This window comes from Bubalus kerabau, chromosome 2 (genome assembly GCF_029407905.1).
Source record: "Bubalus kerabau isolate K-KA32 ecotype Philippines breed swamp buffalo chromosome 2, PCC_UOA_SB_1v2, whole genome shotgun sequence".
Lineage (NCBI taxonomy): Eukaryota > Metazoa > Chordata > Mammalia > Artiodactyla > Bovidae > Bubalus > Bubalus kerabau.
The window spans coordinates 126,052,960-126,080,207 of record NC_073625.1 but is presented as its reverse complement, the minus strand read 5'-3'; the positions used below and the strand labels follow the sequence as shown (position 1 = coordinate 126,080,207).

Here is a 27,248-nt window from a genome sequence, read left to right as displayed (position 1 = left end):
GAAATGGGTGAAAGAATTGAAATATGTGTCATTTGCAAAATAATAGAATTGGGGATGGCTAGGAGGAAGAAGAGAACATGTAGGGGCAGTCAGGGGCCAAAGCATGGGTGCTCTCTGCATATATTTGGAGGACTTCCCCTGAAGGAGTGATTAAACTTTGTCTAGCTGCAAAGTACCTCAGGAGGGAATGAGTCCTCCACCACTAGAGAAATTTAAGTCTGGGTGACAGATACCTGGATAAGGATACGGTACAGCAAGTATAGGAATCGAATAGGGGATTAGAACACAGTATCAGGGACAGGTTCAAGTTCTGAGCCATGGGTTAGCGGATAGCCAGGAAATACTATGATTCTTTCTCTTAGGTCCAACCATATGTTGCTCAGGCCTGGATCAGAAGGGTATTGGCAAACCTCTGAGTGGGGGAGCTGGACAGAACTGTTACAGTAATGAAATCCGCCAAATACAAATTTACCAGATTCCTAAAGAGTCTTATAGCAGGTTAAACAGCTTTAGGCTGTAATGGCCCCTGGCCTGGCCCCAGTGAACAATTGATTTTCTTTGTGATTTGATCCACCCAGGCAGATAAAGCCCTTGCCAGTTAACCCCCAGGTTAGTCTTTTTTTTTTTTTTTCCCTGATTGTCTTTCTTTTATTTTTTTGAATTTTTAAAAAATTAATTTTATTAGAGTATAGTTGCTATACAATGTTGTGTTAGTTTCTACTGTACAGCAAAATGAATCATCCATACCCCCTTTTTGAAATTCCTTCTCATTCAGGTCACCACAGTGCCTTAGGTAGAGTTCCCTGTGCTATGCTGCTGCTGCTGCTAAGTTGCTTCAGTTGTGTCCAACTCTGTGCGACCCCATAGACGGCAGCCCAACAGGATCTCCTGTCCCTCGGATTCTCCAGGCAAGAACACTGGAGTGGGTTGCCATTTCCTTCTCCAATGCATGAAAGTGAAAAGTGAAAGTGAAGTCACTTGGTCGTGTCCGACTCTTCGCAACCCATGGACTACAGCCTACCAGGCTCCTCCGTCCTGGGGATTTTCGAGGCAAGAGTACTGGAGTGGGGTGCCATTTCCTTCTCCACTGTGCTATGCAATATGGGATAAAGAAAAGGTGGTACATATATACAATGAAATATTACTTAGCCCCCAGGTTAGTCTTGATTCAGCTCCTTCCGGATAGAGATTGAAATAGCAGGTTTCAGTTTTTCAATCTAGTGTCTGATTGGTTCAGCTCCCAGTCTCCCTTAGAACCACATGATGGGAATTTATGCTAACTGGGATAAAGGGAATTTAGAAATACCTGCTGAGATTCAGAGTATTCTCTTTATAGACCATTTCCAAAGAAGCAATTTTAGTGAGGCCAAATCTTGATGAGATGAATAAGGACAGAGAGGCAATAAGTAGATGAACTTAATTATATGGATTTTCAAGTGTAGCAAGCTACAGTGCAAAAGTTACCTTGAAACATGAAAGAAACTCTTTTGGCTGACAGAAAGGGACTATGAGACCAGCAGAATTATTTTGATTTTAGATTTCTTCTTTGGTAAAGACAGATCATTCAGTCTCATAGTACTGAGGAAGTTCTAAAGACATCAACAGCTTCTCTCCCAAACAAATTTGAAAAAAATCAAATGTTTGTCAATAGAGAAACACATAAATAATTTGGATATATTTGTATAATGAAATATTATGCAGAAATTAAAATGACTGAAACATATGAAAGATTATAACTAAGATTGTAACTAAAGATTATAACAAAGCTACAATGTATAAAGACTGTTAAAGTACAAAGCAATACTATATATTATTTATGATCATGGAAATTGCAGCCCACTCTAGTAGTCTTGCCTGGATAACCCCATGAACAGAGGAGGCTGGCGGGCTATAGTCCATGGGGCCCCAAAGAGTTGGACATGACTGAGCAACTGAGTATACACATGCATATATAGTAAAAGTATAAAATCATGGACAGGAAGAAAACACAATAAATTCATAAGAGTGCTTGGCTCTAACAGAAGAGAGAGGAATAAGAACATACCTGATGATGAGATCAAAGAAGACTTCTACTTTATTTGTGAGTTTATTTGAGAAATATTTTGGTATGAAATATAAAAATTTGAAAATTAAACATCTTATTCACCATGGTCACTTTCCTGTTACCACCCAAGCTTTTTCCTTTATTGTCACATAATAATGATTCTCAAAACATAGTATGCATAAGAATGTCTTATCCCAGATGATCCCTCAAACAGTCTTAAGTTTCACTGTGATTGGTCATGTGCCCAAGTCATCAACCCATCGCTACGATCAGGGGATGATATATTGTGAATGGCTTAATCCATTCTAGTCTCCATCCTGGACTAGAAGTGGAGTCATTCCCATTTCCACATGGCTGAGCATGCACAGAAGGTGGATTACAAAAGTAACTCGGGGTGCTGCTCTCCAAGAGAAGAATGAGTGTTAGAGAAGAACTGAGAAGAGGAGGAATAAGAAGGCAGAAGCAACACCAGAAATCTGTCCATTGAAACCATCTACAATAGGAGAGCCATGAATAAGTGTTTTCGTAAATCATATAAGAAAAAGAGCATGAGAGCCAGGAGATTCCAGAAGATTTCTTGAAGGCTACAGAACTTGAGTTCTCTTACTTATGAGTCCATCATGCTAACACATGTATAATAACAAATAAAAATGAGAATGATGAAGATGTTGGTGATTAGTTTGGTAAAATCATCACCTTTCATCCTTGTGTTTGGGGAGATTGTAGACTGAAAAATGAAGAAGAAAGATCTAGGAAGAAAGTCCTAGTTAAATTCATAAATCTTGAGTCTCATAATATGCCTTTTGTAGTCAAATAAATCCTTACCAGGGGATAGCAATTCTAGGGTAGCTTAATGTTTTTTTCATAGAGTGTGCCATTTGACCTCAATGTAGCATTGGAAATGAAAATGTACTTTTACACATTTTTTTATACAGGAAAGATAGAATTAAACACCCATTAACTGGGAACACATTATCTTTCTTAACTATTTGAACCTTATTTTAAAAGCTTGAATTTCTTGAAATATTATTAATTTTAATGAACTATTTAATCTCTAGATAACAATTTCACCATCTTAATGGGCCATATTCCAGAGACGTGTGAAGCTAATAGAAATGAGGTGGCCACCCACATGACCTAGAATATTTATCTGAGACCTTGAGGGATGTATCAGCTTCAGTGGTATAAAAGGCTACTTAGTAACAGCTTGTCTCATTTATAAGTCTCAATGAAAATTTTCAGGTCTCTACATCCCAGCTTTCAGGCCAGCTTTTCGCAGGATATACCTGCAAGGCCAGAGGAAAGAATATACAGTCACTACCCAGGGTTAAGTGAGGCAGATGTCATGACCTGTAAACTAAAGAAGGACTGATGGATTTGTAATTACTTCAAGCAAAAAATGCCCACAGCCTGGGTAGTACTAAAACTTGTGTGTGTGAGACTGAGTGGGAAAAAGATGTGCTTAAAGCCTAGAGCTATTAATTTTATTTGTTTGTTTATTCATTCCTTTAGCAAGACTACGACTATGATATGGAACGTGTGGAAAAACAGATTACAGGGAGTTCCTTGGAAATAGTGCTCCTAATGAAGTAACAGAATGAAACCCCAATCCCAGAGACTAAATCCATTTTTCCTCTGACAATAATAGAGTAGTAATGCCCATTTGTGTATGTATAGAAGGGCAAATTAAGATGATCTGAAGCTGATCTGCTCTTAATTTGCCCAGCAAGTTACAGGTTCCCTTTAATTCACCTCTTTCCCCTAAAATACTCTGGAAAGTGCCCTGGATTGGAAATCAGACACCTATTTCCAGTTCCATCACTCACCAGTTACTGACATCTTGGACAAGCTATATAATCTCTCTTTTCCTCAGGCTCTTCATATATAAAAGGAATATAAACACTTTTCAAGCTTACCTAGATTATATTGCAAAAGTGTGTATTATATCATTATATACCTATAATTTATTCATTCCACCAAGGGTAGAATCACTTTGACTTTCAAACCATAATTTAAAACTAATGAGGAGAATAATTTATAGAGAAAAAAGTGAGGAAGCTACTGGCGCCTCTTTTTACCCCTAACACTCTAGATGTTTTGTGCATGCTCAGTCGTGTCCAGCTCTTTGCAGCACTATGGACTGCATGCTCCTCGGGACATGCTTCTCGGTCCTTGGGATTCTCCAGGCAAGAATACCGCAGTGGGTTGCCATTTCCTTCTCCAGGGGGATCTTTCTGACCTAGGGATTGAATTTGGGTCTCCTACATTGCAGGCAGATTCTTTACTGTCTGAGCCACCAGGGAACCCCAACAGTCTAGACAAACCTCCATTATAGCATTTGCTCATTTATAAGGAATATGTCTTATCTCTTAGACTCGGTTCCCTGAAAGCATACCATACAAACTTTTTTCCCAGTGTCCAGCAAGTCCTTGACCCTGAGGCACATTCTAGGTAACAAGAAACTGAACACCTGGAATTAAGGCACTCATTCTTACTTACTGCAGAAGCAGAGGAGGTCACTGAGGTGTCTCCTCCTGGTCCCATGGATGTGTATCATAATGTCTTTGAAGACCACCTTCCCAGGCACAGCCTTGTCTCCTGGCTATGATTCCATCTACCACTTGCTGGGGAAGGACTTTGTCTAAGTCCTTTGCTTCTTGGGTCTGTCTGTCTTTGTTTCTTGGGTCTAATTTAGTCAAAGATTGTCTCCCATGAATTTCCTTTTTCTTCATCCATATCTTTTCCATTTCTTCCTAACATTTTTTCTATAACTACGGGAAGCTATTTTGTATCAACTGTCTCACTTTTTCTCAGATGCAGACCAGTTATTTGGGGGAAGGTGAAGAAGTTCCAGGGACAAAATCAACATTCACTAATGGAACACAACGATTAATGGAACATAACAATTATCTAGAAGGTCAGATTCCTTGAGCGACAGTGTAGGAAAATCATCAAAATAACCCTGAGGTATAAGAGGGGGAACTTTGACTTTGTTCAGACTCTACATCAACTTACTGCATATCCTGGGCAGTATCTCCATATGTCAGCCTCCAGTAAAATGAATGCTGGGAAAGAGATGATCTCGGGGCTCTTCTTATGTCTACTATTCAGAATTAAAGGTATATTTTTATATCATCATAAAACAGAATTATCTCTATATTGGAGAACAGTTTGAGCCAAGGCCGAAAAACTGGTCCTGTATTAGGACCAAGTGTGAATTTGCATAATCCTAAAATAAGCGAATGTTATAAAAGTGCTAATGAATCTGATTCTCTATAACTGTAAGTCCATAGCTGGTGGACAGTTAAGCAGACCCTATTTGAGGAACTCTGTAAAATGGTTAAAGAAAACTGGACTAATTTCAGCATGCAAAATGAGTGAGTCTGCAAGTCACATACTTCAGTGGTTATCACAATTATAACCATGTGCTGTGTCTTTCTGGAGTCACACCAGCATCATAAAGAGTAACCACAAATGCCATTTTCCTGTGCCATTCTTGAGAAAAACTTTCATTGCCTAGTAATAGAGATTTGTTTTACAGGAGACAAGCTCCTGGATCACTCATTTATTCTTCAGTGAATGCTAAGAACCTGCTGTGTGCAATGCCTGAGGTACTGCTTTCACCTTACATACGTATCTGACATATATTTAGTCATTGGATGGTCATACACAAATGCTTTCTAACATATACTCATGTAACTATTAATATAACCAATGCGTTAAAGTGATAAGTAAGCACCTTGGAAGATATGCAGATTAATAGAGAAGGGAAATATCCCAATTGAGGGCTCAAAGCAAGACTTTTATGGAACAAGAAGCATATAAAACAAGTCTTAAAGGCTGGCTTAGATTCAGGCCTGCAGAAATGACAGGAAATAGCAAAAGCAAAGGAAGAGAGGCTAGAAAATACAGCACATGTGATAATAAAAATAACACCCAATGTGACATCTAACTTACCAAGCATTTACTACATGCTAAGACCTATAAACACACGGTCTTGCTGAATCCTCATGACTCTAAGGGATTGGTTTTATTAGTATTCCTGTTTTCAAATGGGGAAACTTGAGGCCCAGAAAACAAGAGCACCTTGCCCAAGCTCTCCCATTAAAAGAAATAGTAGATACCTTAGGACTGCTGAAGCCTGTGGCTGTGTTAAGAAGAAGAAAAATATAATCTGAATGATTCATTGTGGTTAGATGATAAACAGGCTAGAATATTAGACCTTTCCAGTGAATAAAACTTAAGAGGAACACAAATGAACTAAGTGGGAAGTAAAATGTAAAGCCTTCTATATATCAAACAAACAAACAAACTATGCTCCATATTAAAATGACCAAAAATCAGTACTCCCTTAACTCTTTTGTCAATATCAAAGCACAAAAAGTCAGGCACATCTGGAAAGGATATGAGTACCTTTGCCAGTATGACCTCCTACTTAAAAAAAAAAAAAGAAGAATTTGTTTATTTGTTTGGCTGTGGCATGTGGGGTCTTCACTGTGTCATGTGAGATCTTTCATTGCAATGCATGGACTCGCTGGCTGCAGCACACTGGCCCAGTTGTTTCAGGGAATATGGGATCCTAGTTCCCAACCCAGGGATCAAATCCATGCCTCCCACACTGCAAGATGGATTCTCAACCACTAGAACACCAGGGAAGTACCTACTACTTTCTGCTTTTGCAGGTGACAAAACTGAGACTGAAAGACACCTAACTCTGATTAAATGTTCATTCAATTTAATCTTTAAATAAAGAATAAATAGAGATATGTGGGCACATAGCTATATAATTACTGCCAATTATTTTCATACTATTGTTGGGAATGGACAACTAAAGATGATACTAAAAACTTAAAATCTCCTGGCACTCATAGAATCTATGCACTGCTCAAAAAACACTTAAATTGTATTCTCTTCTGGGCTTTAATCATAGTAATGTGATTATATCACTCTACTGAGTTGTGAACCGTGAACTTCCAGATGTTCAAGCTGGATTTAGAAAAGGCAGAGTAACCGGAGATCAAATTGCCAACATCTATTGGATCATTGGAAAAGGAAGAGAGTTTGAGAAAAGCATCTACTTCTGCTTTATTGACTATGCCAAAGCCTTTGTGTGGATCACAACAAACTGTGGAAAATTCTGAAAGAGATGGAAATACCAGACCACCTGACCTGCCTCCTGAGAAATCTGTATGTAGGTCAAGAAGCAACAGTTAGAACTGGACATGGAACAACAGACTGGTTCCAAGTCGGGAAAGGAGTACGTCAAGGCTGTATGTTGTCACCCTGCTTATTTGACTTATATGCAGAGTACATATGAAATGCCAGGCTGGGTGAAGCACAAGCTGGAATCAAGATTGCTGGGAGAAATATCAATAACTTCAGATATGCAGATGACACCACACTTATGGCAGAAAGTGAAGAAGAACTAAAGAGCCTCTTGATGAAGGTGAAAGAGGAGAGTGAAAAAGCTGGCTTAAAACTCAACCTTCAGAAAATTAATATCATGGCATCTGGTCTCATCACTTCGTAGCAAATAGATGGGGTAACAGTGGAAAGAGTGAGAGACTTTATCTTCTTGGACTTTAAAATCACTGGAGATGGTGACTGCAGCCATGAAATTAAAAGACACTTGCTCCTTGGAAGAAAAGTTATGACCAACCTAGACAGCATATTCAAAAGCAGAGACATTACTTTGCCAACAAAGGTTCATTTAGTCAAAGCTATGGTTTTTTCAGTAGTCATGTATGAATATGAGAGTTGGACTATAAAGAAAGCTGAGTGCCAAAGAATTAATGCTTTTAAACTGTGGTGTTGGAGAAGATTCTTGAGAATCTCTTGGACTGCAAGGAGACCCAATCAATCCTAAAGGAAATCAGTCCTGAATATTCATTGGAAAGACTGATGCTGAAGCTGAAATTCCAATACTTTGGCCACCTGATGTGAAGAACTGACTCATTGAAAAAGACCCTGATGCTGGGAAAGGTTGAAGGCAGGAGGAGAAGGGGACAACAGAGGATGAGATGATTGGATGGCATCACTGACATGATGGACATGAGTTTGAGTAAGCTCTGGGAGTTGGTGATAGACAGGGAAGCCTGGCATACTGCGGTCCATAGAGTCACAAAGAGTCAAACATGACTGAGCAACTGAACTGAGTTGGTTGGTAACCAAATGTACATAATGTATTTAACACAGACAGATTCCCCCCTCCCCCCAAGTGGACACCTTAATTCCCTCCTCAAGGTCTTGTAAATAAAAGGTACACCAGTACCTGAAAGGATGTTCTGTTTTCACAGAGACTAGTTAGATTAGATTTCTCTTGTTTGGTCAGCTGTTTAGGAATTAACTTCCACTAAGTCATGTTCATTAATACATTAAAAATGTGTATTATCTAACATAAATATTTTCTATAAAATAAGAAATTCCTCTTAGATATTTATATGCTCCCACTAGTAAGTTTGTACTCCAGAGACTTATATTGATTTTATGTGTTTATTGAGCTTCGGTAAATAATCTGCCTGCAATGCAAGAGACCCAAGTTCAGTCCCTAGGTAGGGAAGATCCCCTGGAGATGGGAATGGCTATCCACTCCAGTATTCTTGCCAAGATAATTCCATGAATAGAGCCAGGCAAACTACAGTCCATGGGTTACAAAGAGTAGGACATGACTGAGCAACTATCACACTTTATGTGTTTATATTTAGTTTCTTATTTTAGCAGTTATTTTGAAATACAGTTGGTAGTTAAAACACACATCCTCAAAGGGACACCTTTTTAAGGTCTCTGTGAGTTAAATTAGCAATGTTTTTATCTGTCTTGAGCAATACCACTTAGTATGTTGTGTGCTCAGTTGCTCAGTCGTGTCCGAATACTTGTGACCCCATGAACTGTAGGCCACCAGGCTCCGCTGTCCATAGGATTTCCCAAGCAAGAATACTGGAGTGGGTTGTCATTTCCTCCCCCAGGGGATCTTCCCAGCCCAGAGATCAAACCTGCACCTCCTGCACTGGCAGGCAGATTCCTTGCTATTATGCCACCTGGGAAGCCCCGCTTAGTTTGTTATTATACTGCTGATAATAATAGCTAGTGTATATGGAATATTTTTTATTATTTGCATTTTTATTTGACTTTCACTTTCATAAAATCAAAAGAAGATCTGAGATCTCTCCTCTTATTCTGTGATTATGATATTATACTTCAATACCTTTAAGAGTGTAACAGTCACTGAGGTGACCCAGCACATGTGTTTCTTGTAACCCATAGCTTTCATGTTGGAATCTTATAATTAAACTAATATTTCCCTTGAGGAAAAAATTAGGAGCTTACTTTTAAAACAGAAGCAGCCATTTAACCTTGTTCAGTTACAAAGAGGATTGTCAAAGAAGATTTTAAAGCAATGTTTTTCTCTGGAGAAATGTTCATAAATTATAAATACATTTTAAAAGCTCAGAACTTTATTTTAGCCATCTAAACCAGCTTCTTTCCTCCAACTTCTAAGTGATTTTTCCCTTTCAATTTTAATATATTATTTATTTTACATATCAGCATGGTGGTTAGTTGGATATTTCAGCCTGCCTACCCATTAATACTAATACTCATTTCTACATATAATTTTAAGTGTATTTAAAATGTAATACATGTTTGTGGCAGCTGCTCCAAATAATTATCATTGGATTAAAATTAGAATTCATAAAATTATTTGAAATCATTTATGTTTTAAATAACCCAAATTATCAGAGTTACCAACTAAAACATAATCTTTATTACCACAGGGAATTTTAAACACTATATCTGTGAGATTTGGAGCATGTATATTAAATAACTTGACTGAAATCACAAATTAAGTCATATATCATTGAACAGAAATATTTAAGTCAATAAGAAACCAAAATCTTATTTTTCATAATTTCACCATAATTTTATTTTGTATTTACAGTCTTCAATTTCTAACACGAGGGTCTTATTGAGGATTGGAGGGATTAGGGAGGTGAGAAGGGGTTTGGAGAAGAGGAATCAGAGGTCTTATATGGGCAACAATCATTAATAAAGTTAACAGGATGTGAAAGTCTTCCAGAAGAAATTCTTGCAGCCAGCTTTGCGTTCTCGGGGTGCCATGGCCGGGTTTGAGTTAGCAGATCTCTGCAGCTCCAGCCTCATTTCATCCTGCTCAGCAGCCTGGGACAAATCTTCAGGCTCCAGGGCATCGTTCTCTGTCTGGTTGGGTTCAGACAGCAGCTCTGCCAAGAAGTACTTGGCCAGTTCCTGCATGGGGTGGAAGGAAGACAGAAGGAAAGAGGACGAAAATGAGGATGGTGAAGAAGAAAAACCAGAAGAGCTTGGCTTGAAATACAGGTTTAACCACAACCAAAACCCAATTTTCCCAGCTGTGGACTTTTTGTAACACTTAAAATCAGTTAGGGATGTAAAAAAACAAGGGCTGTTGCTACAGCCACCAAGTTACACAAAGAAGCTTTAAAAACTCAAATGTTTCTGCAAGTTTTCTGCTTCTGTAGGTTTAAAACACACACAAAGAAGGAAATAGATCGTTAGTTTTGCAAAGGTGAAACATAAGCCAACAGTTTAACTCAATGTCCACATCATGAGCTACAAACTAGAATTGTTCTTACCGTTTTTACTAAGCCACCTTTTAGGGAATGAGACCTTTCACAACCGTAAACATGTTGTGTTCTGGCTGTACAGTGCCCTTTAGCCCCTAGTCCCGCTGCATGGGAGGGAGGTACTGCCTAGCCGCTTCAGAGGTCCGCGCTTTCAGCACCTGGGTCAGCACCTCCCGCGGTCAGTACCCGGGAGAGATGCCATTATCCCTTCGAACTCAGTTAACAAAGGTCTTGGAATTGTCTTGAATGCCACAGAACTCACCTGAACTGTGACCTACTGCGCTGATCGGGAAAGAAAAAAAAAAAAAGGTAAAAAGGTATTCTGGACTTTGAAAGTTTTTCCGAGAGCTTTGGTGGCTAAGGGACCCAAAAAGGCACCGGCACTCTGGGAGCACCTCAAATTCACCCAAGGGAGCAAGGGCAAGGCGAGGGAAGGTTAGGGGATTCGGGTGAGGGGAAAGAAGACGTCAAGGGAGTCTCCTTACCTGCTTGCCAGCGGCAGCAGCCAGGGATTTCTGCAGAAACTGACGGAGCCGGGGATCCGAGGGCGCGCCGGTGACACCGCCAAGAGCCAGGACGATGGAGAGCGCGGCCAGCGCGCACTGGAGGCGGCAGGACAGCATCTCGGCGGCGGCGGCGAAGCCGAGCTAGAGTGCGGTTGGTCAAACTCGAGGAGCTGATCGCAGGCAGCAGCGACGGCTCGAACCTTGCCTCTCCTAAAGCTGCTTGTGTGCTCTCCTCCGTCTCCCCCTTTTTAAACTCTCTCTCTGACGTCAGACGAGGAGGCGCCCCCAGATCTCACCAGCGCTTTTACGCACCATTACCCTCGTGAAATCAATCACAGAAGTGAGAGGAGGCTGCACAATCAAAAGTAGCTTATTAAAAACAAATAAATCCTGTACATGCACAGGCCCACGCGATTCCACACATGTCACTCCATCTACACAATTTTTTATATTCATTCAGTGCTATGCACATACACATTCCATAGTCTCACTCATACATGTGCACATTCAATGACACACACTCAAACACTCAGCCTCTGCAGAAGCAAATGCACCAGCACACCTAGCTGCATGCCCATAAATATACCAGACCACTCTATCCAGCATCACACTCAAACATTTTAGAAGAAGCCAATGCAAAAGTATGAGAGTGTAACAAGTGGAGACTGTCACGAGCATTCCTCGTGACAATGCATGTCAGAGCGTTCCTCTAAGAACAGATTTGAAAATGGAATGTGGATTTTAGAAAGACTGAATCATCTTTCTCCATTATCTCTGTGAAAAGTCTTGTAGATAAGAAGTCATGGGGCTCTGAAAGAACTTCACTTCTTATAATGGAGAAGAAAGTACCTTAAGTTCACCCACCATCCCTCTTTTTCAGCAGTTGAAACACTTTTAGTCTACCTGCCTTTCCACCGTTACCCTCCCCTGCAAAAAAATGCTAAAGGAAAAAAAGAAAAATTGATTTAATTTTTGTCCTTGAAACTTGGAACTAGAAAGAAATCTCAGAAACCATCTACTAAACCCCAGAGTTTGAGTCATTGAGCCTAGAAATGGGCAATGAAATACTCTGACTCACATAGTGCACAGCTGGGGCCAGGACCAGTCCTCCACACTTCAAGGCCAGGGTTCTTTTCACTCAACTTTGAGTTTCCTAATAGGTTCCTGACTAGAAGTAGCAGTTCTGGATCAGGGACTCCCAGTCTGGACATACAGAAGTCCAGGAACCCCCTGAACATGTGTGACCATTATTGTATGTTTCTGTGCAAAATAGCATTGACAGTACTCTCCCGCTCCTCTCACAAATAAAAAGGAAGTTTGAGAAATGCTGGTCTAATTCTAGCTGTGGTCTGGTTAGATGTCTGCTATCCTGATCAGAGTTCTGGCAGCTTTTTTCCTTTTTTTTCCCTCCATGAAATAATTCCTTATCAGGGAAGGGCCAGATGAACCCTGCAGGCTCTTCTGGGACTTACAGTTTATAAGCTCCAAGCTCATAAAAGCTGAAAAAAATTACTGTATCTCTAGAAACCAAGTGAAGCAGAGAACATGACTAACCCTTTCTCCAGCCAGGCATCACATATGTATTCTCTATACTAGACCAAGACAGCGTTAAGAGGCAGAAGGGACTGGGAGGTGTACTGAATAGCTTGATTAGTTGTCAGCTTTTCCTTTTGTGTCTGCAAGCTAAGAGAAGGAGTGCCAAAGCTTCCAGGGCTTGGTGAGTCCAGACAAGTCCGCGCATAAGTGAGGCATTAAAAAGTCACTCACAAAAGGAGATAAGCTTTTGAATGCAGTGTTTGGCCTTCTTACAACCCTGAATATTTATTGGAAGGACTGATACTGAAGCTGAAGCTCCAATATTTTGGCTACCTGATTCAAAGAGCTGACTCATTGGAAAAGACCCTGATGCTGGGAAAGATTGAAGGTAAAAGTAAAAGAGGGCCACAGAGGATGAAATCATTGGTTAGCATCACTGACTCAATGGACATGAGTTTGAGCAAACTCCAGGAGAGAGTGAAAGACAGGGAAGCCTGGCATGCTGCAGTCCATGGAGTCTCAAAGAGTCAGACATTACTCTAATCTCTTCCTCTTTTAAGGTCCTCTTACCATTTTCCCTCTTTCCTTAGCACTTTCTCATAAAAAATGTTCATGATCTTTCAGATCAGTAAGTCTGGGTTACTTTTCTCATATCCTTGCTGAAGTGTTGAGTCTGTAGATAAGATGACTTCTGGGCTTTTTGTTTTGATTAGTTTTATAATCCTTAAATTATCAAGAGTCTAGAAGCCACTTAAGAAAGAAGAACCAAGACAAAAGGAGATGCAAATTCTTCCTTAAGCCCCCCACTCATGACCAAATTTTGCATAAAGCTTAATTTAGCACAAAGACACTTGAAACTTCCCCAACCTGAGCTCTTTGCAGCCAAATTCCCAAAGGCCTCACTCTCGGGTTCCAAACGCTGGGAGAGGGAGTCTGTTTGTGTTTGTACTGAGGACCCCACTTCCTTGATCACCAGAAATGATTCCTCTCATCCTTATTCAGCCTTCTGTTGTTCACAAAGTACTTTCTCACTCATTATGTCAGGGCATGCTAGCCCCATCTCACAGAGGAGGAAACTGAGTCCCTGGGAGCACAAGTGCCTCGCAAACAGGCACAGAGGCAAGAAGTGGCAAAGTCGAGGGAGGCTGTTGAGTGGCTCTAACAGATTCCCTTCTCCCCTGACTCAGAAATGCCAGAGTCACTTGGCTGAGCAGTTTGCAGCCAGGATGCAACTACCTTGAGGGAAGCATCCAGGCCTCTTTCATGTGCTACTCTCCAGCCAGGATCTGATTTCTCACTTCCCTGTGAAATGAAATCAGGGGGAGACTACCTGTCAATATGAGAAGCAAAACTCATTTTAATAAGAGACAATACAATCTGTGAGCATTCAGATGTTCATTATTAAGCAGTGCAGAGAGGCAGAGTTACTGTACTTGGAGTCCAGAGACCTGGGTTCCGGTTCTGCTGCTGTCCAGCTGTGGGCTTCTTCTCTGGGCCTTAGTTTCCTCATTTGCAAAACAGAAGGGTTGCTAGGTAATTTTTGTGAGTCTTTCCAGCCCTGACTATCAACAAGCTTGAGTCTGAGAAAAGTAAGAGGCAAACGAGAGCATACTGTAACATGCTGTTTCTTTCTCAAGTTGAGAACTTCATATTGGAAAAGCAGCTGTCTTTTATGTAATATGAGGGGGGAAGCCAGATGCAGTGGGCATTTCACTGCCTATAAGAAGGAAAATTAGCTCTTGCATCTTGCTTCTGCTACTGACCTGCCCCTTCCCACCTGCACCTCAGTTTCTCCATCTGGAAAATTGATTCACTCCAATTATTTCTACAAATAAGTGCCAAGAATCTGCTCTGCTTGAGAGGTTGTATAGTACTATAGTAGTGAACTATATAGACAAAGTCCTAGTGAGAAAAACAAACAGCAAACTTATCAATTAATTAATATATGTTCAAATTGATTAGAATTAAAACAAGACAGACAGGGGTCAGATCACGTAGAGCCTTGAAGATCATGGTAAGAAAACCATTGGAGGATTTTGAGTAAGGGATTGACCTAATTTGAATTTTTTTAAAGTAATTCCTTCTGCTGAAGTAAAGAATTAACTATAGAACAGCAGAGTCGGGGAGATGACTTAGGAGTCTAAGAACCATTTAAGAGAAAAGAGGAGCCAAGATGGAAGGGACACATTCTCTCTTAAATACCCAAGCCAGTTATCCTGGCATAAAGTCATTTCATACCTCCAACATGAACCTTCTGTAGCCGACTCCCAGGGCTTCTTTCCACAGAAGGGAAGATGGTTTGTGCTTGTTTGGGGGACCTTACTCCCCAGACTAGTTCAGGCAAGAGTTAGGGGTGAGAGTGACAGCTATGAAGGAGCTGAGCACTGGTTAGGTTTGAAGTTTATTTTGAAGTAGAGTTGACAAGACATGCTGATGGTTTGTTTGCATCTCCAGTTAAGGAAATGAGAACAATTGGTAACAAGTGATCCAGACATTCCCTAAAATGTTTTCAAGTTCCACAAATTCCTGAGAGTACAGGAAATGGATTTCTGACAAAATCTCCTCTTGGGCATTTTATAAGTGAAAAACCATTTTATTTCTGTCAGAAGAGAGTGAGAATTACAGGTGGTGGGGAGAAGCAAGATGGACTAGTGGAAAAGTCCTGGCCTGGATGTCTGAGGTCTGAGACTTAAGTCTTCAATTTTCTCTTGCTTAAAATGGGCTGATAATCCTTGCTTTTGCTAAAACATGATTTGAGACCCAGGTCAGACAGTGTAAGTGACAGTGCTTAGTTATCCATAAAACACGATGAAAAAATAAAGTCCTGGTTTTTTTGTTGCTGCCCAGAGGGAGGCCGTCAGCCAGCGCCAAGGGGTGATATTCAATAAGTCAACCTCTGAAAGCTGGAGTGTTCTCACTGATGCTCTGACCTGGCTAGACAGTCAGGCCTTCCTCTGAGGACACCCATCTGACGGTCCAGAAAGATCTCTCAAGAAATGCAACAGACTGGTGCTGAAATCCATCTATTAGAATTAGTCTATGAGTATCAGACTCTGAGAAAATAGTCTCTTCTCTCATGTACTTTTCCTTGAAGATATAGCACCTTAAAACTTCACAGTTATTAACACTTTAATGTGAATTTATATGTTGAATTATTTTCTTGCTTAGAGCTGCCTAAAGGACAGTTTTGACTTAAAGCTGGGAGATCAACTTGGAGTGGATGATCCATCTTGTAGAGGGCAGACTTATTGGGAAGTGTTGTTGGGGATGCAGGCAGGCTATAGGGACCACAGAGACTCCTTTTGCCCAAGGGCAAGTGTGTTTGGGTGAGAATACCCTAAGGACCTTTCCTTCTAGACCAATCTCACCACCATGGGGCATGAAAATGAGAACTTGTGATTCTCTTTCTGTGAAGCTGGATTTCAGCTGGAAGAGTCCCAGCTCATGCCCCTGAAATTGCTCGTGGTAGAAGTGCCAGATTTTTCTGCCAAGTTGGCTTTCACGAACTTCCACAAGGAGCATCCCTGGTAGCTCATAAGGTAAAGAAAGTGTAATGCAGGAAACCTGGGTTTGATCCCTGGGTCAGGAAGATTCCCTGGAGGAGGGAATGACTACCTACTCCAGTATCTTGCCTGGAGAGGAATCTGGCAGGTTACAGTCCAGGGGGTTGCAAAGACTCTGACATGACTGAGCAACTAACACTTCCACCGTCTTGCCTAAAGTGATTGCATTAGACAAGAAGAGTGAAGGGGTCACTAATTGAAGCCCAAGGGTAAATTTTTTCACACAGGGGTGAAAATAATTTCACCCAGGGGTGGGTGAGTGGTGACAGCTCAGGTCTGGTCTCCTGTAGTACTCTCCTATCTGGTCTCTATCCCATCACTTTCCAGCTCAGAAGCCCTCAGTGATTCCCCAGTGCCAATTAGTTCAAATGCAAACACATCAGCCTTACGGTCATGTTTCCTCAGACCCTAACTGTTCCGGTCAGTCTCCCTCCTCGTCACTCCTCAACTCCCACCCTTCCCATTGCCCCCAGCTACCTGCTCTTCCCTGTACACCCGCTATTGTCGCCTCCACCCACTACTGTGTGCATGCTCTTCCACCACTTGGAATACCTTGGATCCATCTCTGACTGTTAACATCGTGTGGCTTAAGACAAGAATGTCTCACTTAGAATCAACATGGCCCCCTCCTGCACCCAAGGGTGTATCTTTTGTGCCTCTCCTCTAGTAGAGACCATGCTAGATCACTGTATTTCTGACCCCTGAGATGTATGTCTCATCCATGAGCCTAGAGATTCACCAGGGGCAGAAATCTGGTTTGGTCATATTTGCATTTTCCTCAGAGACCATAAAAATGTGAAGCACAGAGTAGTTGCTGAAAAATGTTGATTAAGTGGGAGACAGATTTCTTCTTCTTATATGTGAGGTCTCTGTGAATTTTGTAGCTGGAACGAACCTCAGGTGAACCTCAGGTAACTGAAGACTATCTCACTTGACCCCCAACCCTAGGTAGCTAATACTTTCAGGAACACATATCCATTGATTTCTTAGTCATCTCTGAGCTTCAGCAAAGAAAAAACCCTAATTGCTGTTCAATGTAACTTTTCCTATCTACTTAGAACTAACTGAAGTTGTCATATGAATGTGCTAATATACTCATTGGAAAGACATAGGACTTCACTGGAAGGCTTAGAGAGGACTCATCCACTAATCACAGAGGAAATAAGTGCCCAGCACACAATAGAAGAGAGTAGCACAGCTGACTCACCTCTGCTTATTGTTAACGTTTGATTGTGTGTTAATATCAACCAAACAAGGGCATGGAGGCCTCAGGTTACATAGTCAATGCATGGCTGGGCTGATGCAGAGCCCTTTCTGCCACCCCAACATTTCCTTTCACTTTGAGAGAGAGAAAGAAGGACACATTGCCCCTAATTATGCTCCCAGATTCCTTTCTTTTTGTGAGTCCCTAGGGTCCCCAGTCAGAGAAGGCAATGGCACCCCACTCCAGTACTCTTGCCTGGAGAATCCCAGGGACCGGGGAGCCTGGTGGGCTGCCATCTATGGGGTCGCACAGAGTCAGACACGACTGAGCGACTCAGCAGCAGTAGCAGCAGCAGTGTCTCCAGAGGCATCCCTCTTGCTCATCTATGACTTCTGCGCAAGGCTCCCCAATGAAATGAAACTGGGCTGTGCTCTGCCCCCAGCCATGCCACCCAGAGGACGTCTCCCAGTTCTTTTTACCTATCTTCCTCCTAAAAACAAGGTGCTAAATTTCAGATCATCCATGAGCATTCCCAGTGTCGTCATCAGGGGAGGATATGTCTTGACAAGCTGGGTCTGAGAAATGAGAGACCAGAAACCAGTTGCCCTGTCCCTGGAACAGTATACAATAGATGGTGAAGTTCCTCTTCAGTGTGATGCTGAGATAACCCCCATCCCCACCTTGAAACGGCATGACAGGGGCATATGAACACAGAAATGCTCCCATGGAGTGAGAGCATTCCTACAGACTGGTCCAATTTCCCCCACTCAAGCTATGAGTATTCATCTAGACTAGTGGCTAGTATTCATCTTAGCCCTGGCTTCATACCACGATTGTCTGGAAAACATTTTAAAAGCACAGATAGATGCCTAGGATTCAACTGCAAAATTCTGACTCCTAGGCCTATATCTTTTAAGAGCTGAATTGTGGTCTGCAACAAGAATGATGGAGAAAATGATGGAGTCACCAACTGCTGCCCACCACTGCTCCCCGCTCATCTCATTCTGTCCTGTTCCTTCTTTCTCCTCTTCCCCACCTTTGACCTGGGGACACACAAGCACAATGGGCTTGGCTTGACCACATCAGGAACAACACACCTATTTCATTGACTTTCCTGACACAGCCCCAAGAATTGAGGGCAACGGCAGGACTGGAGCCAGAAGTGGACCCGTTCACAGAGCAGGACTTCAGAAGCATCTGGTGCCTCCCCAGTGTTCACACATTGGAAAACTGAAGCCCAGAGAAAGGAAAGGTCTCTCGCAAAACCACATAACTACTATTAGAGTCAGATCCTCTGATTCTCTTAGTTCTGTGTTTTTTTCTGTGAAGTTTTTTGAATCCCTTCCACCCAAGCAGTCAAAATCGTGCTGCACCAGCAGTTCCTGTCTTGTTATCTATGTAGCTTCCTGACAGCCTGAAGCAAAGCGTTATTTCCAGTCAGGAGTATTATCCTAGAGAGGAAGCTTTGTGGATTAATGCGTTGGGCCTTCATGCTTTGTGTCTCCATCCTTTTCTGATTGTGCATTTCCTAATCTCATGATATGATCCAACCTGCTCCTCAAGGCCATGGAAGAGTGTGGCTTCAGCTCTGGCACAGGAAGCTGTTGTTAAACTGAGCTCGCCTGCCCTCTGCTGGCTCAACTGGTAGAAGGCAACTTTATCTAAAATTTTATATTCATTCCTTCATTTATTTCCTTCACTAACTTTTTAAAGCACCCACGATTCAGAGAACACTCTGCTTGGTGCTAGGATTGTAAAGAAGCACTCAGAGAAGAATCTCTTTGTTTAAACATTTGATTATTGAACACTCTGCGATAGGCACTGTGCTACTGATTCAGATGACCAAAACTCATTGTTTGGCTTTGAAAAGAGGTTGCAATCTTGTAAATTATTCAGATTATTGTCTAAGACCTAGAATCAAACAATTAGCACTAGAGGGAACTCCAGACCCTTTACAAACCATGTTAATCCTGTAGGCTTCCCAAATTCAGTCCAGTTCAGTTCAGTTGCTCAGTTATGTCCGACTCTTTGTGACCCCACGGACTGCAGCAGCCAGGCCTCCCTGTCCATCACCAACTCCTGGAGGTTACTCAAACTCATGTCCATCGAGTCAGTAATGCCATCCAGCCGTCTCATCCTCTGTCATCCCCTTCTCCTGCCCCCAATCCATCCCAGCATGAGGGTCTTTTCCAATGAGTCTTCACATGAGGTGGCCAAAGTACTGGAGTTTCAGCTTCAGCATCAGTCCTTCCAATGAACACCCAGGACTGATCTCCTTTAGGATGGACTGGTTGGATCTCCTTGCAGTCCAAGGGACTCTCAAGCATCTTCTCCAACACCACGGTTCAAAAGCATCGATTCTTCGGCACTCAGCTGTCTTTATAGTCCAACTCTCACATCCATACGTGACCACTGGAAAAACTATAGCCTTGACTAGACGGACCTTTGTTGGCAAAGTAATGTCTCTGCTTTTGAATATGCTGTCTAGGTTGGTCATAACTTTCCTTCCAAGGAGTAAGCGTCAGGGGCAACCGAGAGTGCCAGGCTGTGAAGGCGCAGGAATGGCCGAGAGGAGCTATCTCATATCCTAGGTCAGGGGCCGCGGCCGACAGGAGCTACCCCACGTCTAAGGAGTGGCAGCTGCGCGGGCGCAGGAGGGCCGAGAGAAGCTACTCCACGTTCGAGGTCAGAAGGGGCGACTCATACAAGTTAAGGAGCAGCCGTGAAGAGATACCCCACGTCCAAGGTAAGAGAAACCCATGTAAGACGGTAGGTGTTGCCAGAGGGCATCAGAGGGCAGACACACTGAAACCATAATCACAGAAAATGCCAATCTGATCACAGGGACCACAGCCTTGTCTAACTCACTGAAACTAAGCCATGCCATGTGGGGCCACTCACGACAGGCTGGTCATGGTGGAGAGGTCTGACAGAATGTGGTCCACTGGAGAAGGGAATGGCAAGCCACTTCCCAAATTAGATACACCTAATTAGGCTACCCATACACAGGCACAGGGACTCCGGAAGTAGTGGGAGAGGGCATGGGGCAGGAATTTTATTTCATTGAACAGCATTCTGCAACAAAGTTTCATAGAAACAGAAAGTTTAAGGCAGAAGCAAAGTTTGATGTGAAGAAAGCTGAGCGCCGAAGAATTGATGCTTTTGAATGTGGTGTTGGAGAAGACTCTTGAGAGTCCCTTGGACTGCAAGGAGATCCAACCAGTCCATTCTAAAGGAGATCAGCCCTGGGTGTTCTTTGGAAGGAATGATGCTAAAGCTGAAACTCCGATACTTTGGCCACCTCATGCGAAGAGTTGACTCATTGGAAAAGACTCTGATGCTGGGAGGGATTGCAGGCAGGAGGAAAAGGGGACGACATAGGATGAGATGGCTGGATGGAATCACTGACTCAATGGACATGAGTTTGAGTAAACTCTGGGAGTTGGTGATGGACAGGGAGGGCTGGCGTGCTGCAATTCATGGGGTCACAAAGAGTCGGACACGACTGAGTGACTGAACTGAACTGAACTGAGCTGAAAGTTTGAAAACTGTAGTTTCTAATACAAACTGTCCTCTTAACATATAACCTGAATGTCCTCCAATCTCATGAACCTGTACTCATAATTGATGTCAGTTTACAGATGGTCGGAGAAGGCAATGGCACCCCACTCCAGTACTCTTGCCTGGAAAATCCCATGGACGGAGGAGCCTGGTAGGCTGCAGTCCATGGGGTCGCTAAGAGTCGAACACAACTGAGAGACTTCACTTTCACTTTTCACTTTCCTGCATTGGAGAAGGAAATGGCAGCCCACTCCAGTGTTCTTGCCTGGAGAATCCCAGGGACGGGGAAGCCTGGTGGGCTGCCGTCTATGGGGTCTCACAGAGTCGGACATGACTGAAGCGACTTAGCAGCAGCAGCAGCAGGCCTTATCACTTTTTGAATCTTCATAGCAGTGAAATCTCACTCCCTTTGCAAGGGGCCTTCAAGGAGGTCTCACCAGCATTGAAAATTCCCTCCTGTTCACGCTGTTGCTGCTGTGTTTGGACAGAGTTCCCTTGTCCCCAGGTCGTTGGCAACGTTGTGCCCAGAACCAAGGACACATGATTCTTGTGTCCACTGCTCTCCCCATGATGCTGTTAAGTGCCAACCGGGCATCTCTTACACCATGTCTTTCCAACTTGTGACTGCATCTTACGTAAGAAATGCATTTCACATTCCAGTGCAGTAGTGCATGTGCATGCCTGAACACAGGTTTCTCAAAACAGTACTTTTCACTCTGCTATTTTCTATTCTTTCCTAATTCTTTTTTTCTTTAATGCCAGTTATCACCCATTAAATTAACTATGTGACCCACTACTGAGACATAAACCAGTTTGACAGGCTCTGCCTTGGGCCATGGCCCACCTGCCTGCCCTCTGCCTGGACTTGGAATTCCCAGGCTGCATCTGTCCCTCTACTGTGAGACCCTAGTGGGGCACAAGCCACAGGCCCTGCCACTGGGGTGTTGGTGTTCACTTCTCTCTTCTGTTTTCTATAGTTTTAGAAGGTCTCATTGCTATTTTAAAGCCAGGGGCCTATACTTGTTAAGCAACTTATATCCCTGCTTTTAAAGAAGCAGCAGTATTTACTAACTGATGGGTTGAATGGTGGCTCCCCAAAAGTATGTCCACGTCTTAACCCCATATCCTGTGACTGTGACTTTATTTGGGGGAGGAGGGGAGGTCTTTGCTGTTATAAATAAATTTGCTGATGTCAAGATGAGATCATTCTGGATTATATGTGTGGGGCCCAAATCCAAAGAGTATACTTATTATTAAAACATAATGATTTAAAGATCATTTAATATTCGTCCAAATCTATATCAGTTATTTATTTCTAACTAACTTGTTATAAGAGGCTTCGCTAATGGCTAAGTGTAAAGAATCCGCCTTCTAATGCAGACACAGGTTCAATCCCTGGATCGGGTAGACCTCCTAGAGAAGGAAATGTCAACCCAGTCCAGTATCCCACAGACAGAGGAGCCTGGCAGGCTACAGCCCATGAGGTCACAAAAGACTCCGACACAACTTCTGTACTAAACAACAATCTTGTTCTGATGAATATTCAAAGTAGTTTACAAGAGTAGACTTTTAAAATGCAACATAGAAAGTAGTAACTTGAGGTTCAAGATGGTGAACTCAGCCCATGCCCCTATTTTGCAAACCTTCCAAACATTCCAAATTCCTCATTGACATAAATAAATGTGAAATAGGGAGAGAATGGGGTTTGGCTTCAGGCTGATACATGGGGAGGTACACGAAAATAGTCCAAAGAATCAGAGTAAATGCCTCTCTCTCTCCTATGGACAAAGTTAGTACAGGAAACAATAAAATAAACACAGCAAAATCTCTTTAACTTACAGTCTTTACAAGATTTGTAAGGCTATTGAATCAATTTTTTATATTACATTATAATATAATGTAAAAAGAAGGAAAATTAGGTTGATAATGGGTTTTTTTTCCTATCTCAGTAAATTCGAGAAGACACTGAAAAAATACATACCAAGTTTCGAGAGAAAAAAAGATAAAAGATTGTGATAATAAAAACTAAAACTTGACCTATATATTTAGGGGGGATAAGAGCAATACAAGGTCAATCACATACTCTTTCTCTCCCTGAAAATATTACTCACAAACATAAGAAAGGGAGAGAATAAATCAGAATAAAGAATTCAAAAGTACAGTGGGCTAGAATAAAGATGGTGAGAAGGAGTAAATCTATAATATTTAAGAGCTCAGTTCAGTGGCTCCGTCGTGTCCAGCTCTTTGCCACCCCATGGACTACAGCTCGCCAGGCCTCCCTGTCCATCACCAACTCCTGGAGTTTACTCCAACTCATGTCCATTGAGTCAGTGATGCCATCCAACCACCTCATCCTCTGTTGTCCCCTTCTCCTCCTGCCCTTAATCTTTCCCAGCATCAAGGTCTTGTCATGTGAGTCAGCTCTTTACATCAGGTGGCCAAAGTATTGGAGTTTCAGCTTCAATATCAGTCTTTCCAATGAACAACCAGGACTGATTTCCTTTAAGATGGACTGGTTAGAGCTCCCTGCAGTCCAAGGGACTCTCAAGAGTCTTCTCCAACACCACGGTTCAAAAGCATCGATTCTTCAGCACTCAGCTGTCTTTATAGTCCGACTCTCACATCCATACATGACTACTGGAAAAACCATAGCCTTAACTAGATGGACCTTTGTTGGCAAAGTAATGTCTCTGCTTTTGAATATGCTGTCTAGGTTGGTCATAATTTTCCTTCCAAGGAGTAAGCATCTTTTTATTTCATGGCTGCAGTCACCATCTGCAGTGACTTTGGAGCCCAAAAAACTAAAGTCTGCCACTATTTCCACTGTTTCCCCATCTATTTGCCATGAAGAGATGGGACCAGATGCCATGACCTTTGTTTTCTGAATGTTGAGTTTTAAGCCAACTTTTGTACTCTCCTCTTTCACTTTCATCAAGAGGCTCTTTAGTTCTTCATCACTTTCTGCCATAAGGGTGGTGTCATCTGCATATCTGAGGTTATTGATATTTTTCCCAGCAATCTTGATTCCAGTTTGTGCTTCATCTAGCCCAGCATTTCTCATGATGTACTCTGCATTTATTCAATTAATATTATGAAACATAATGCATTTGTCTATCATAATTCTTGAAAGAAAATGTATGAGCTATAAACTATTTTATTAATTTAGCTATAGAATACTAGACTATTCTAACAAAACTGAAAATCCAAGTTAACAGGAAAGAAGGTATGTGAAATTCTTCCCCACCAACCAAAAGAAATAAGAGCTTATGAACCTTTCTTGAAATAGATATAAGAATGTGGATGAAAATGTAGTAATATTTCCTAAAAATATAAATATACTCAGAAGAATAGACATTTGTTGTATAACTTTCTAGGGGAAAATGATTTTTTAAAGTTGAACAGTACTGTGAAATAAGTTTTTAAAGAATTAAGAAGTGGGAGGGAGGCTCAAAAGGAGGGGATATATGTGACTTACAGCTGATTCATGTTGTACAGCAGAAACTAACACAACATTGTAAAGCAATTGCTGCTGTTCTTGTTTAGTCACTAAGTCATGTCTGACTCTTCTGCAATCCCATGGACTGTATCCCACCAAGTTCCTCTGTCCATGGGACTTCCTAGGCAACAATACTGGAGTGGGTTGCTATTTCCTCCTCCAGAGGATTTTCCTGACCCAAGAACTGAACCTTCATCTACTGCATTAGCAGGTGGATTCTGTATTGCTGAGCCACAAAGGAAGCCCCTGCAAAACAACTATCCCTTAAATAAGAAAATCTTTTAAATGCCAAAAAAAGAATTAAGAAGTGATAAAACAAATATTTTATATGTGATGCGTTTCTCCCTAAACTACAAATGCTTTTTGTAGTTTTGCTCTTCTAACTAAACTACAAGTATATTCTATTTCATTTTTATTCTAAGACTTAGAAACACCCATTTTCAATTTCCAAATTTTATGTGGTTCACTGGAGAAGGAAATGGCAAACCACTTCAGTATTCTTGCCTTGAGAACCCCATGAACAGTATGAAAAGGCAAAAAGATAGGACACTGAAAGATGAATTCCCTGGGTCGGTAGGTGCCCAATATGCTACTGGAGATCAGCAGAGAAATAACTCCAGAAAGAATGAGGAGACAAAGCCAAAGCAAAAACAATACCCAGTTGTGGATGTGACTGCTGATGGAAGTCAAGTCCAATGCTGTAAGAGCAATATTGCATAGGAACCTGGAATGCTAGGTCCATGAATCAAGGCAAATTGGAAGTGGTCAAACAGGAGATGGCAAGAGTGAACAATGACATTTTAGGAATCAGCGAACTAAAATGGACTGGAATGGGTGAATTTAACTCAGATGACCATTATGTCTACTACTGTGGGCAGGAATCCCTTAGAAGAAATGGAGTAGCCATCATAGTCAACAAAAGAGTCCAGAATGCAGTACTTGGATGCAATCTCAAAAATGACAGAATTAGCTCTGTTCATTTCCAAGGCAAACCATTCAATATCACAGTAATCCAAGTCTATGCCCCAACCAGTAATGCTGAAGCTGAAGTTGAATGGTTCTGTGAAGACCTACAAGACCTTTTAGAACTAACACCCCAAAAAGATGTCCTTTTCATTATAGGGGACTGGAATGCAAAAGTAGGAAGTCAACAAATACCTGGAGTAACAGGCAAATTTGGCCTTGGAGTATAGAATGAAGCAGGGCAAAAGCTAATAGAGTTTTGCCAAGAGAACGCACTGGTCATAGCAAACACCCTCTTCCAACAACACAAGAGAAGACTCTACACATGGACATCACCAGATGGCCAACACCAAAATCAGATTGACTATATTCTTTGCAGCCAAAGATGGAGAAGTTCTATACAGTCAGCAAAAACAAGACCAGGAGCTGACTGTGGCTCAAATCATGAACTCCTTATTGCAAAATTCAGACTTAAATTGAAGAAAGTAGGGAAAGCCACTAGGTCACTAAGGTAAGACCTAAATCAAATCCCTTATGATTATACAGTGGAAGTAACAAATAGATTCAAGGGATTAAATCTGATAGAGTGCCTGAAGAACTATGGACAGAGGTTCGTGACATTATACAGGAGGCAGAAATCAAGACCATCCCCAAGAAAAAGATGTGCAAAATGGTTGCTGAGGAGTCCTTACAAACAGCTGTGAAAAGAAGAGAGACAAAAGGCAAAGGAGAAAAGGAAAGATTATACCCATTTGAATGCAGAGTTCCAAAGAATAGCAAGGAGAGATAAGAAAGCCTTCCTCAGTGATCACTGCAAAGAAATAGAGGAAAACAATAGAATAAGAAAGACTAGAGATCTCTTCAAGAAAATTAGAGATACCTAGGGAACATTTCTTGCAAAGATGGGCTCAATAAAGGACAGAAATGGTATGGACCTAAAAGAAGCAGAAGATATTAACATGAGGTAGCAAAAATACACAGAAAAACTATACAAAAAAGATCTTCAAGACCCAGATTATCGCAATGGTCACTACCTAGAGCCAGACATCCTGGAATGTGAAGTCAAGTGGGCCTTAGAAAACATCACTACAAACAAAGCTAGTGGAGGTGATGGAATTCCAGTTGAGCTATTTCAAATCCTGAAAGATGATGCTGTGAAAGTGTTGTGCTCAATATGCCAGCAAATTTGGAAAACTCAGCAGTGGCCACAGGACTGGAAAAGGTCAGTTTTCATCCCAATCCCAAAGAAAGGCAATGCCAAAGAATGCTCAAATTACCGCACAGTTGCACTCATCTCACATGCTAGTAAAGTAATGCTCAAAATTCTCCAAGCCAGGCTTCAGCAATATGTGAACCGTGAACTTCCAAATGTTCAAGATGGATTTAGAAAATGCAGAGGAACCAGAGATCAAGTTTGCAATATCTGTTGGATCATCGAAAAAGCAGAGAGTTCCAGAAATACATCTCCTTCTGTTTTATTGTCTGTGCCAAAGTCTTTGACTGTGTGGATCACAACAAACTGTGGAAAATTCTTCAAGAGATGGGAATATCAGACCACCTGACCTGCCTCCTGAAAAATCTGTATACAGGTCAAGAGGCAACAGTTAAAACTGGACATGGAACAACAGACTGGTTTCAAATCAGGAAAGGAGTACGTCAAGGCTGTATGTTGTCACCCTGCTTGTTTAACTTATATGCAGGGTACATCATGAGAAATGTTGGACTCGATGAAGCACAAGCTGGAATTAAGATTGCTG

The 27,248-nt window shown here is 41.8% G+C and overlaps 1 protein-coding gene across 1 annotated transcript; it reads right to left on the bottom strand.

Moving 5' to 3' along the window:
* Positions 1 to 9,976: 9,976 nt before the first annotated feature.
* On the bottom strand, positions 9,977 to 11,361 carry SST (somatostatin). Its single transcript, XM_055570311.1, has 2 exons — positions 11,148 to 11,361; positions 9,977 to 10,306 (listed from the first exon to the last, which is right to left on the bottom strand). The coding sequence occupies exons 1-2, from the start codon at positions 11,283 to 11,285 to the stop codon at positions 10,094 to 10,096; spliced, it is 351 nt and encodes a 116-aa protein (XP_055426286.1). The 5' UTR covers positions 11,286 to 11,361; the 3' UTR covers positions 9,977 to 10,093.
* Between the last annotated feature and the right edge of the window lie 15,887 nt (positions 11,362 to 27,248).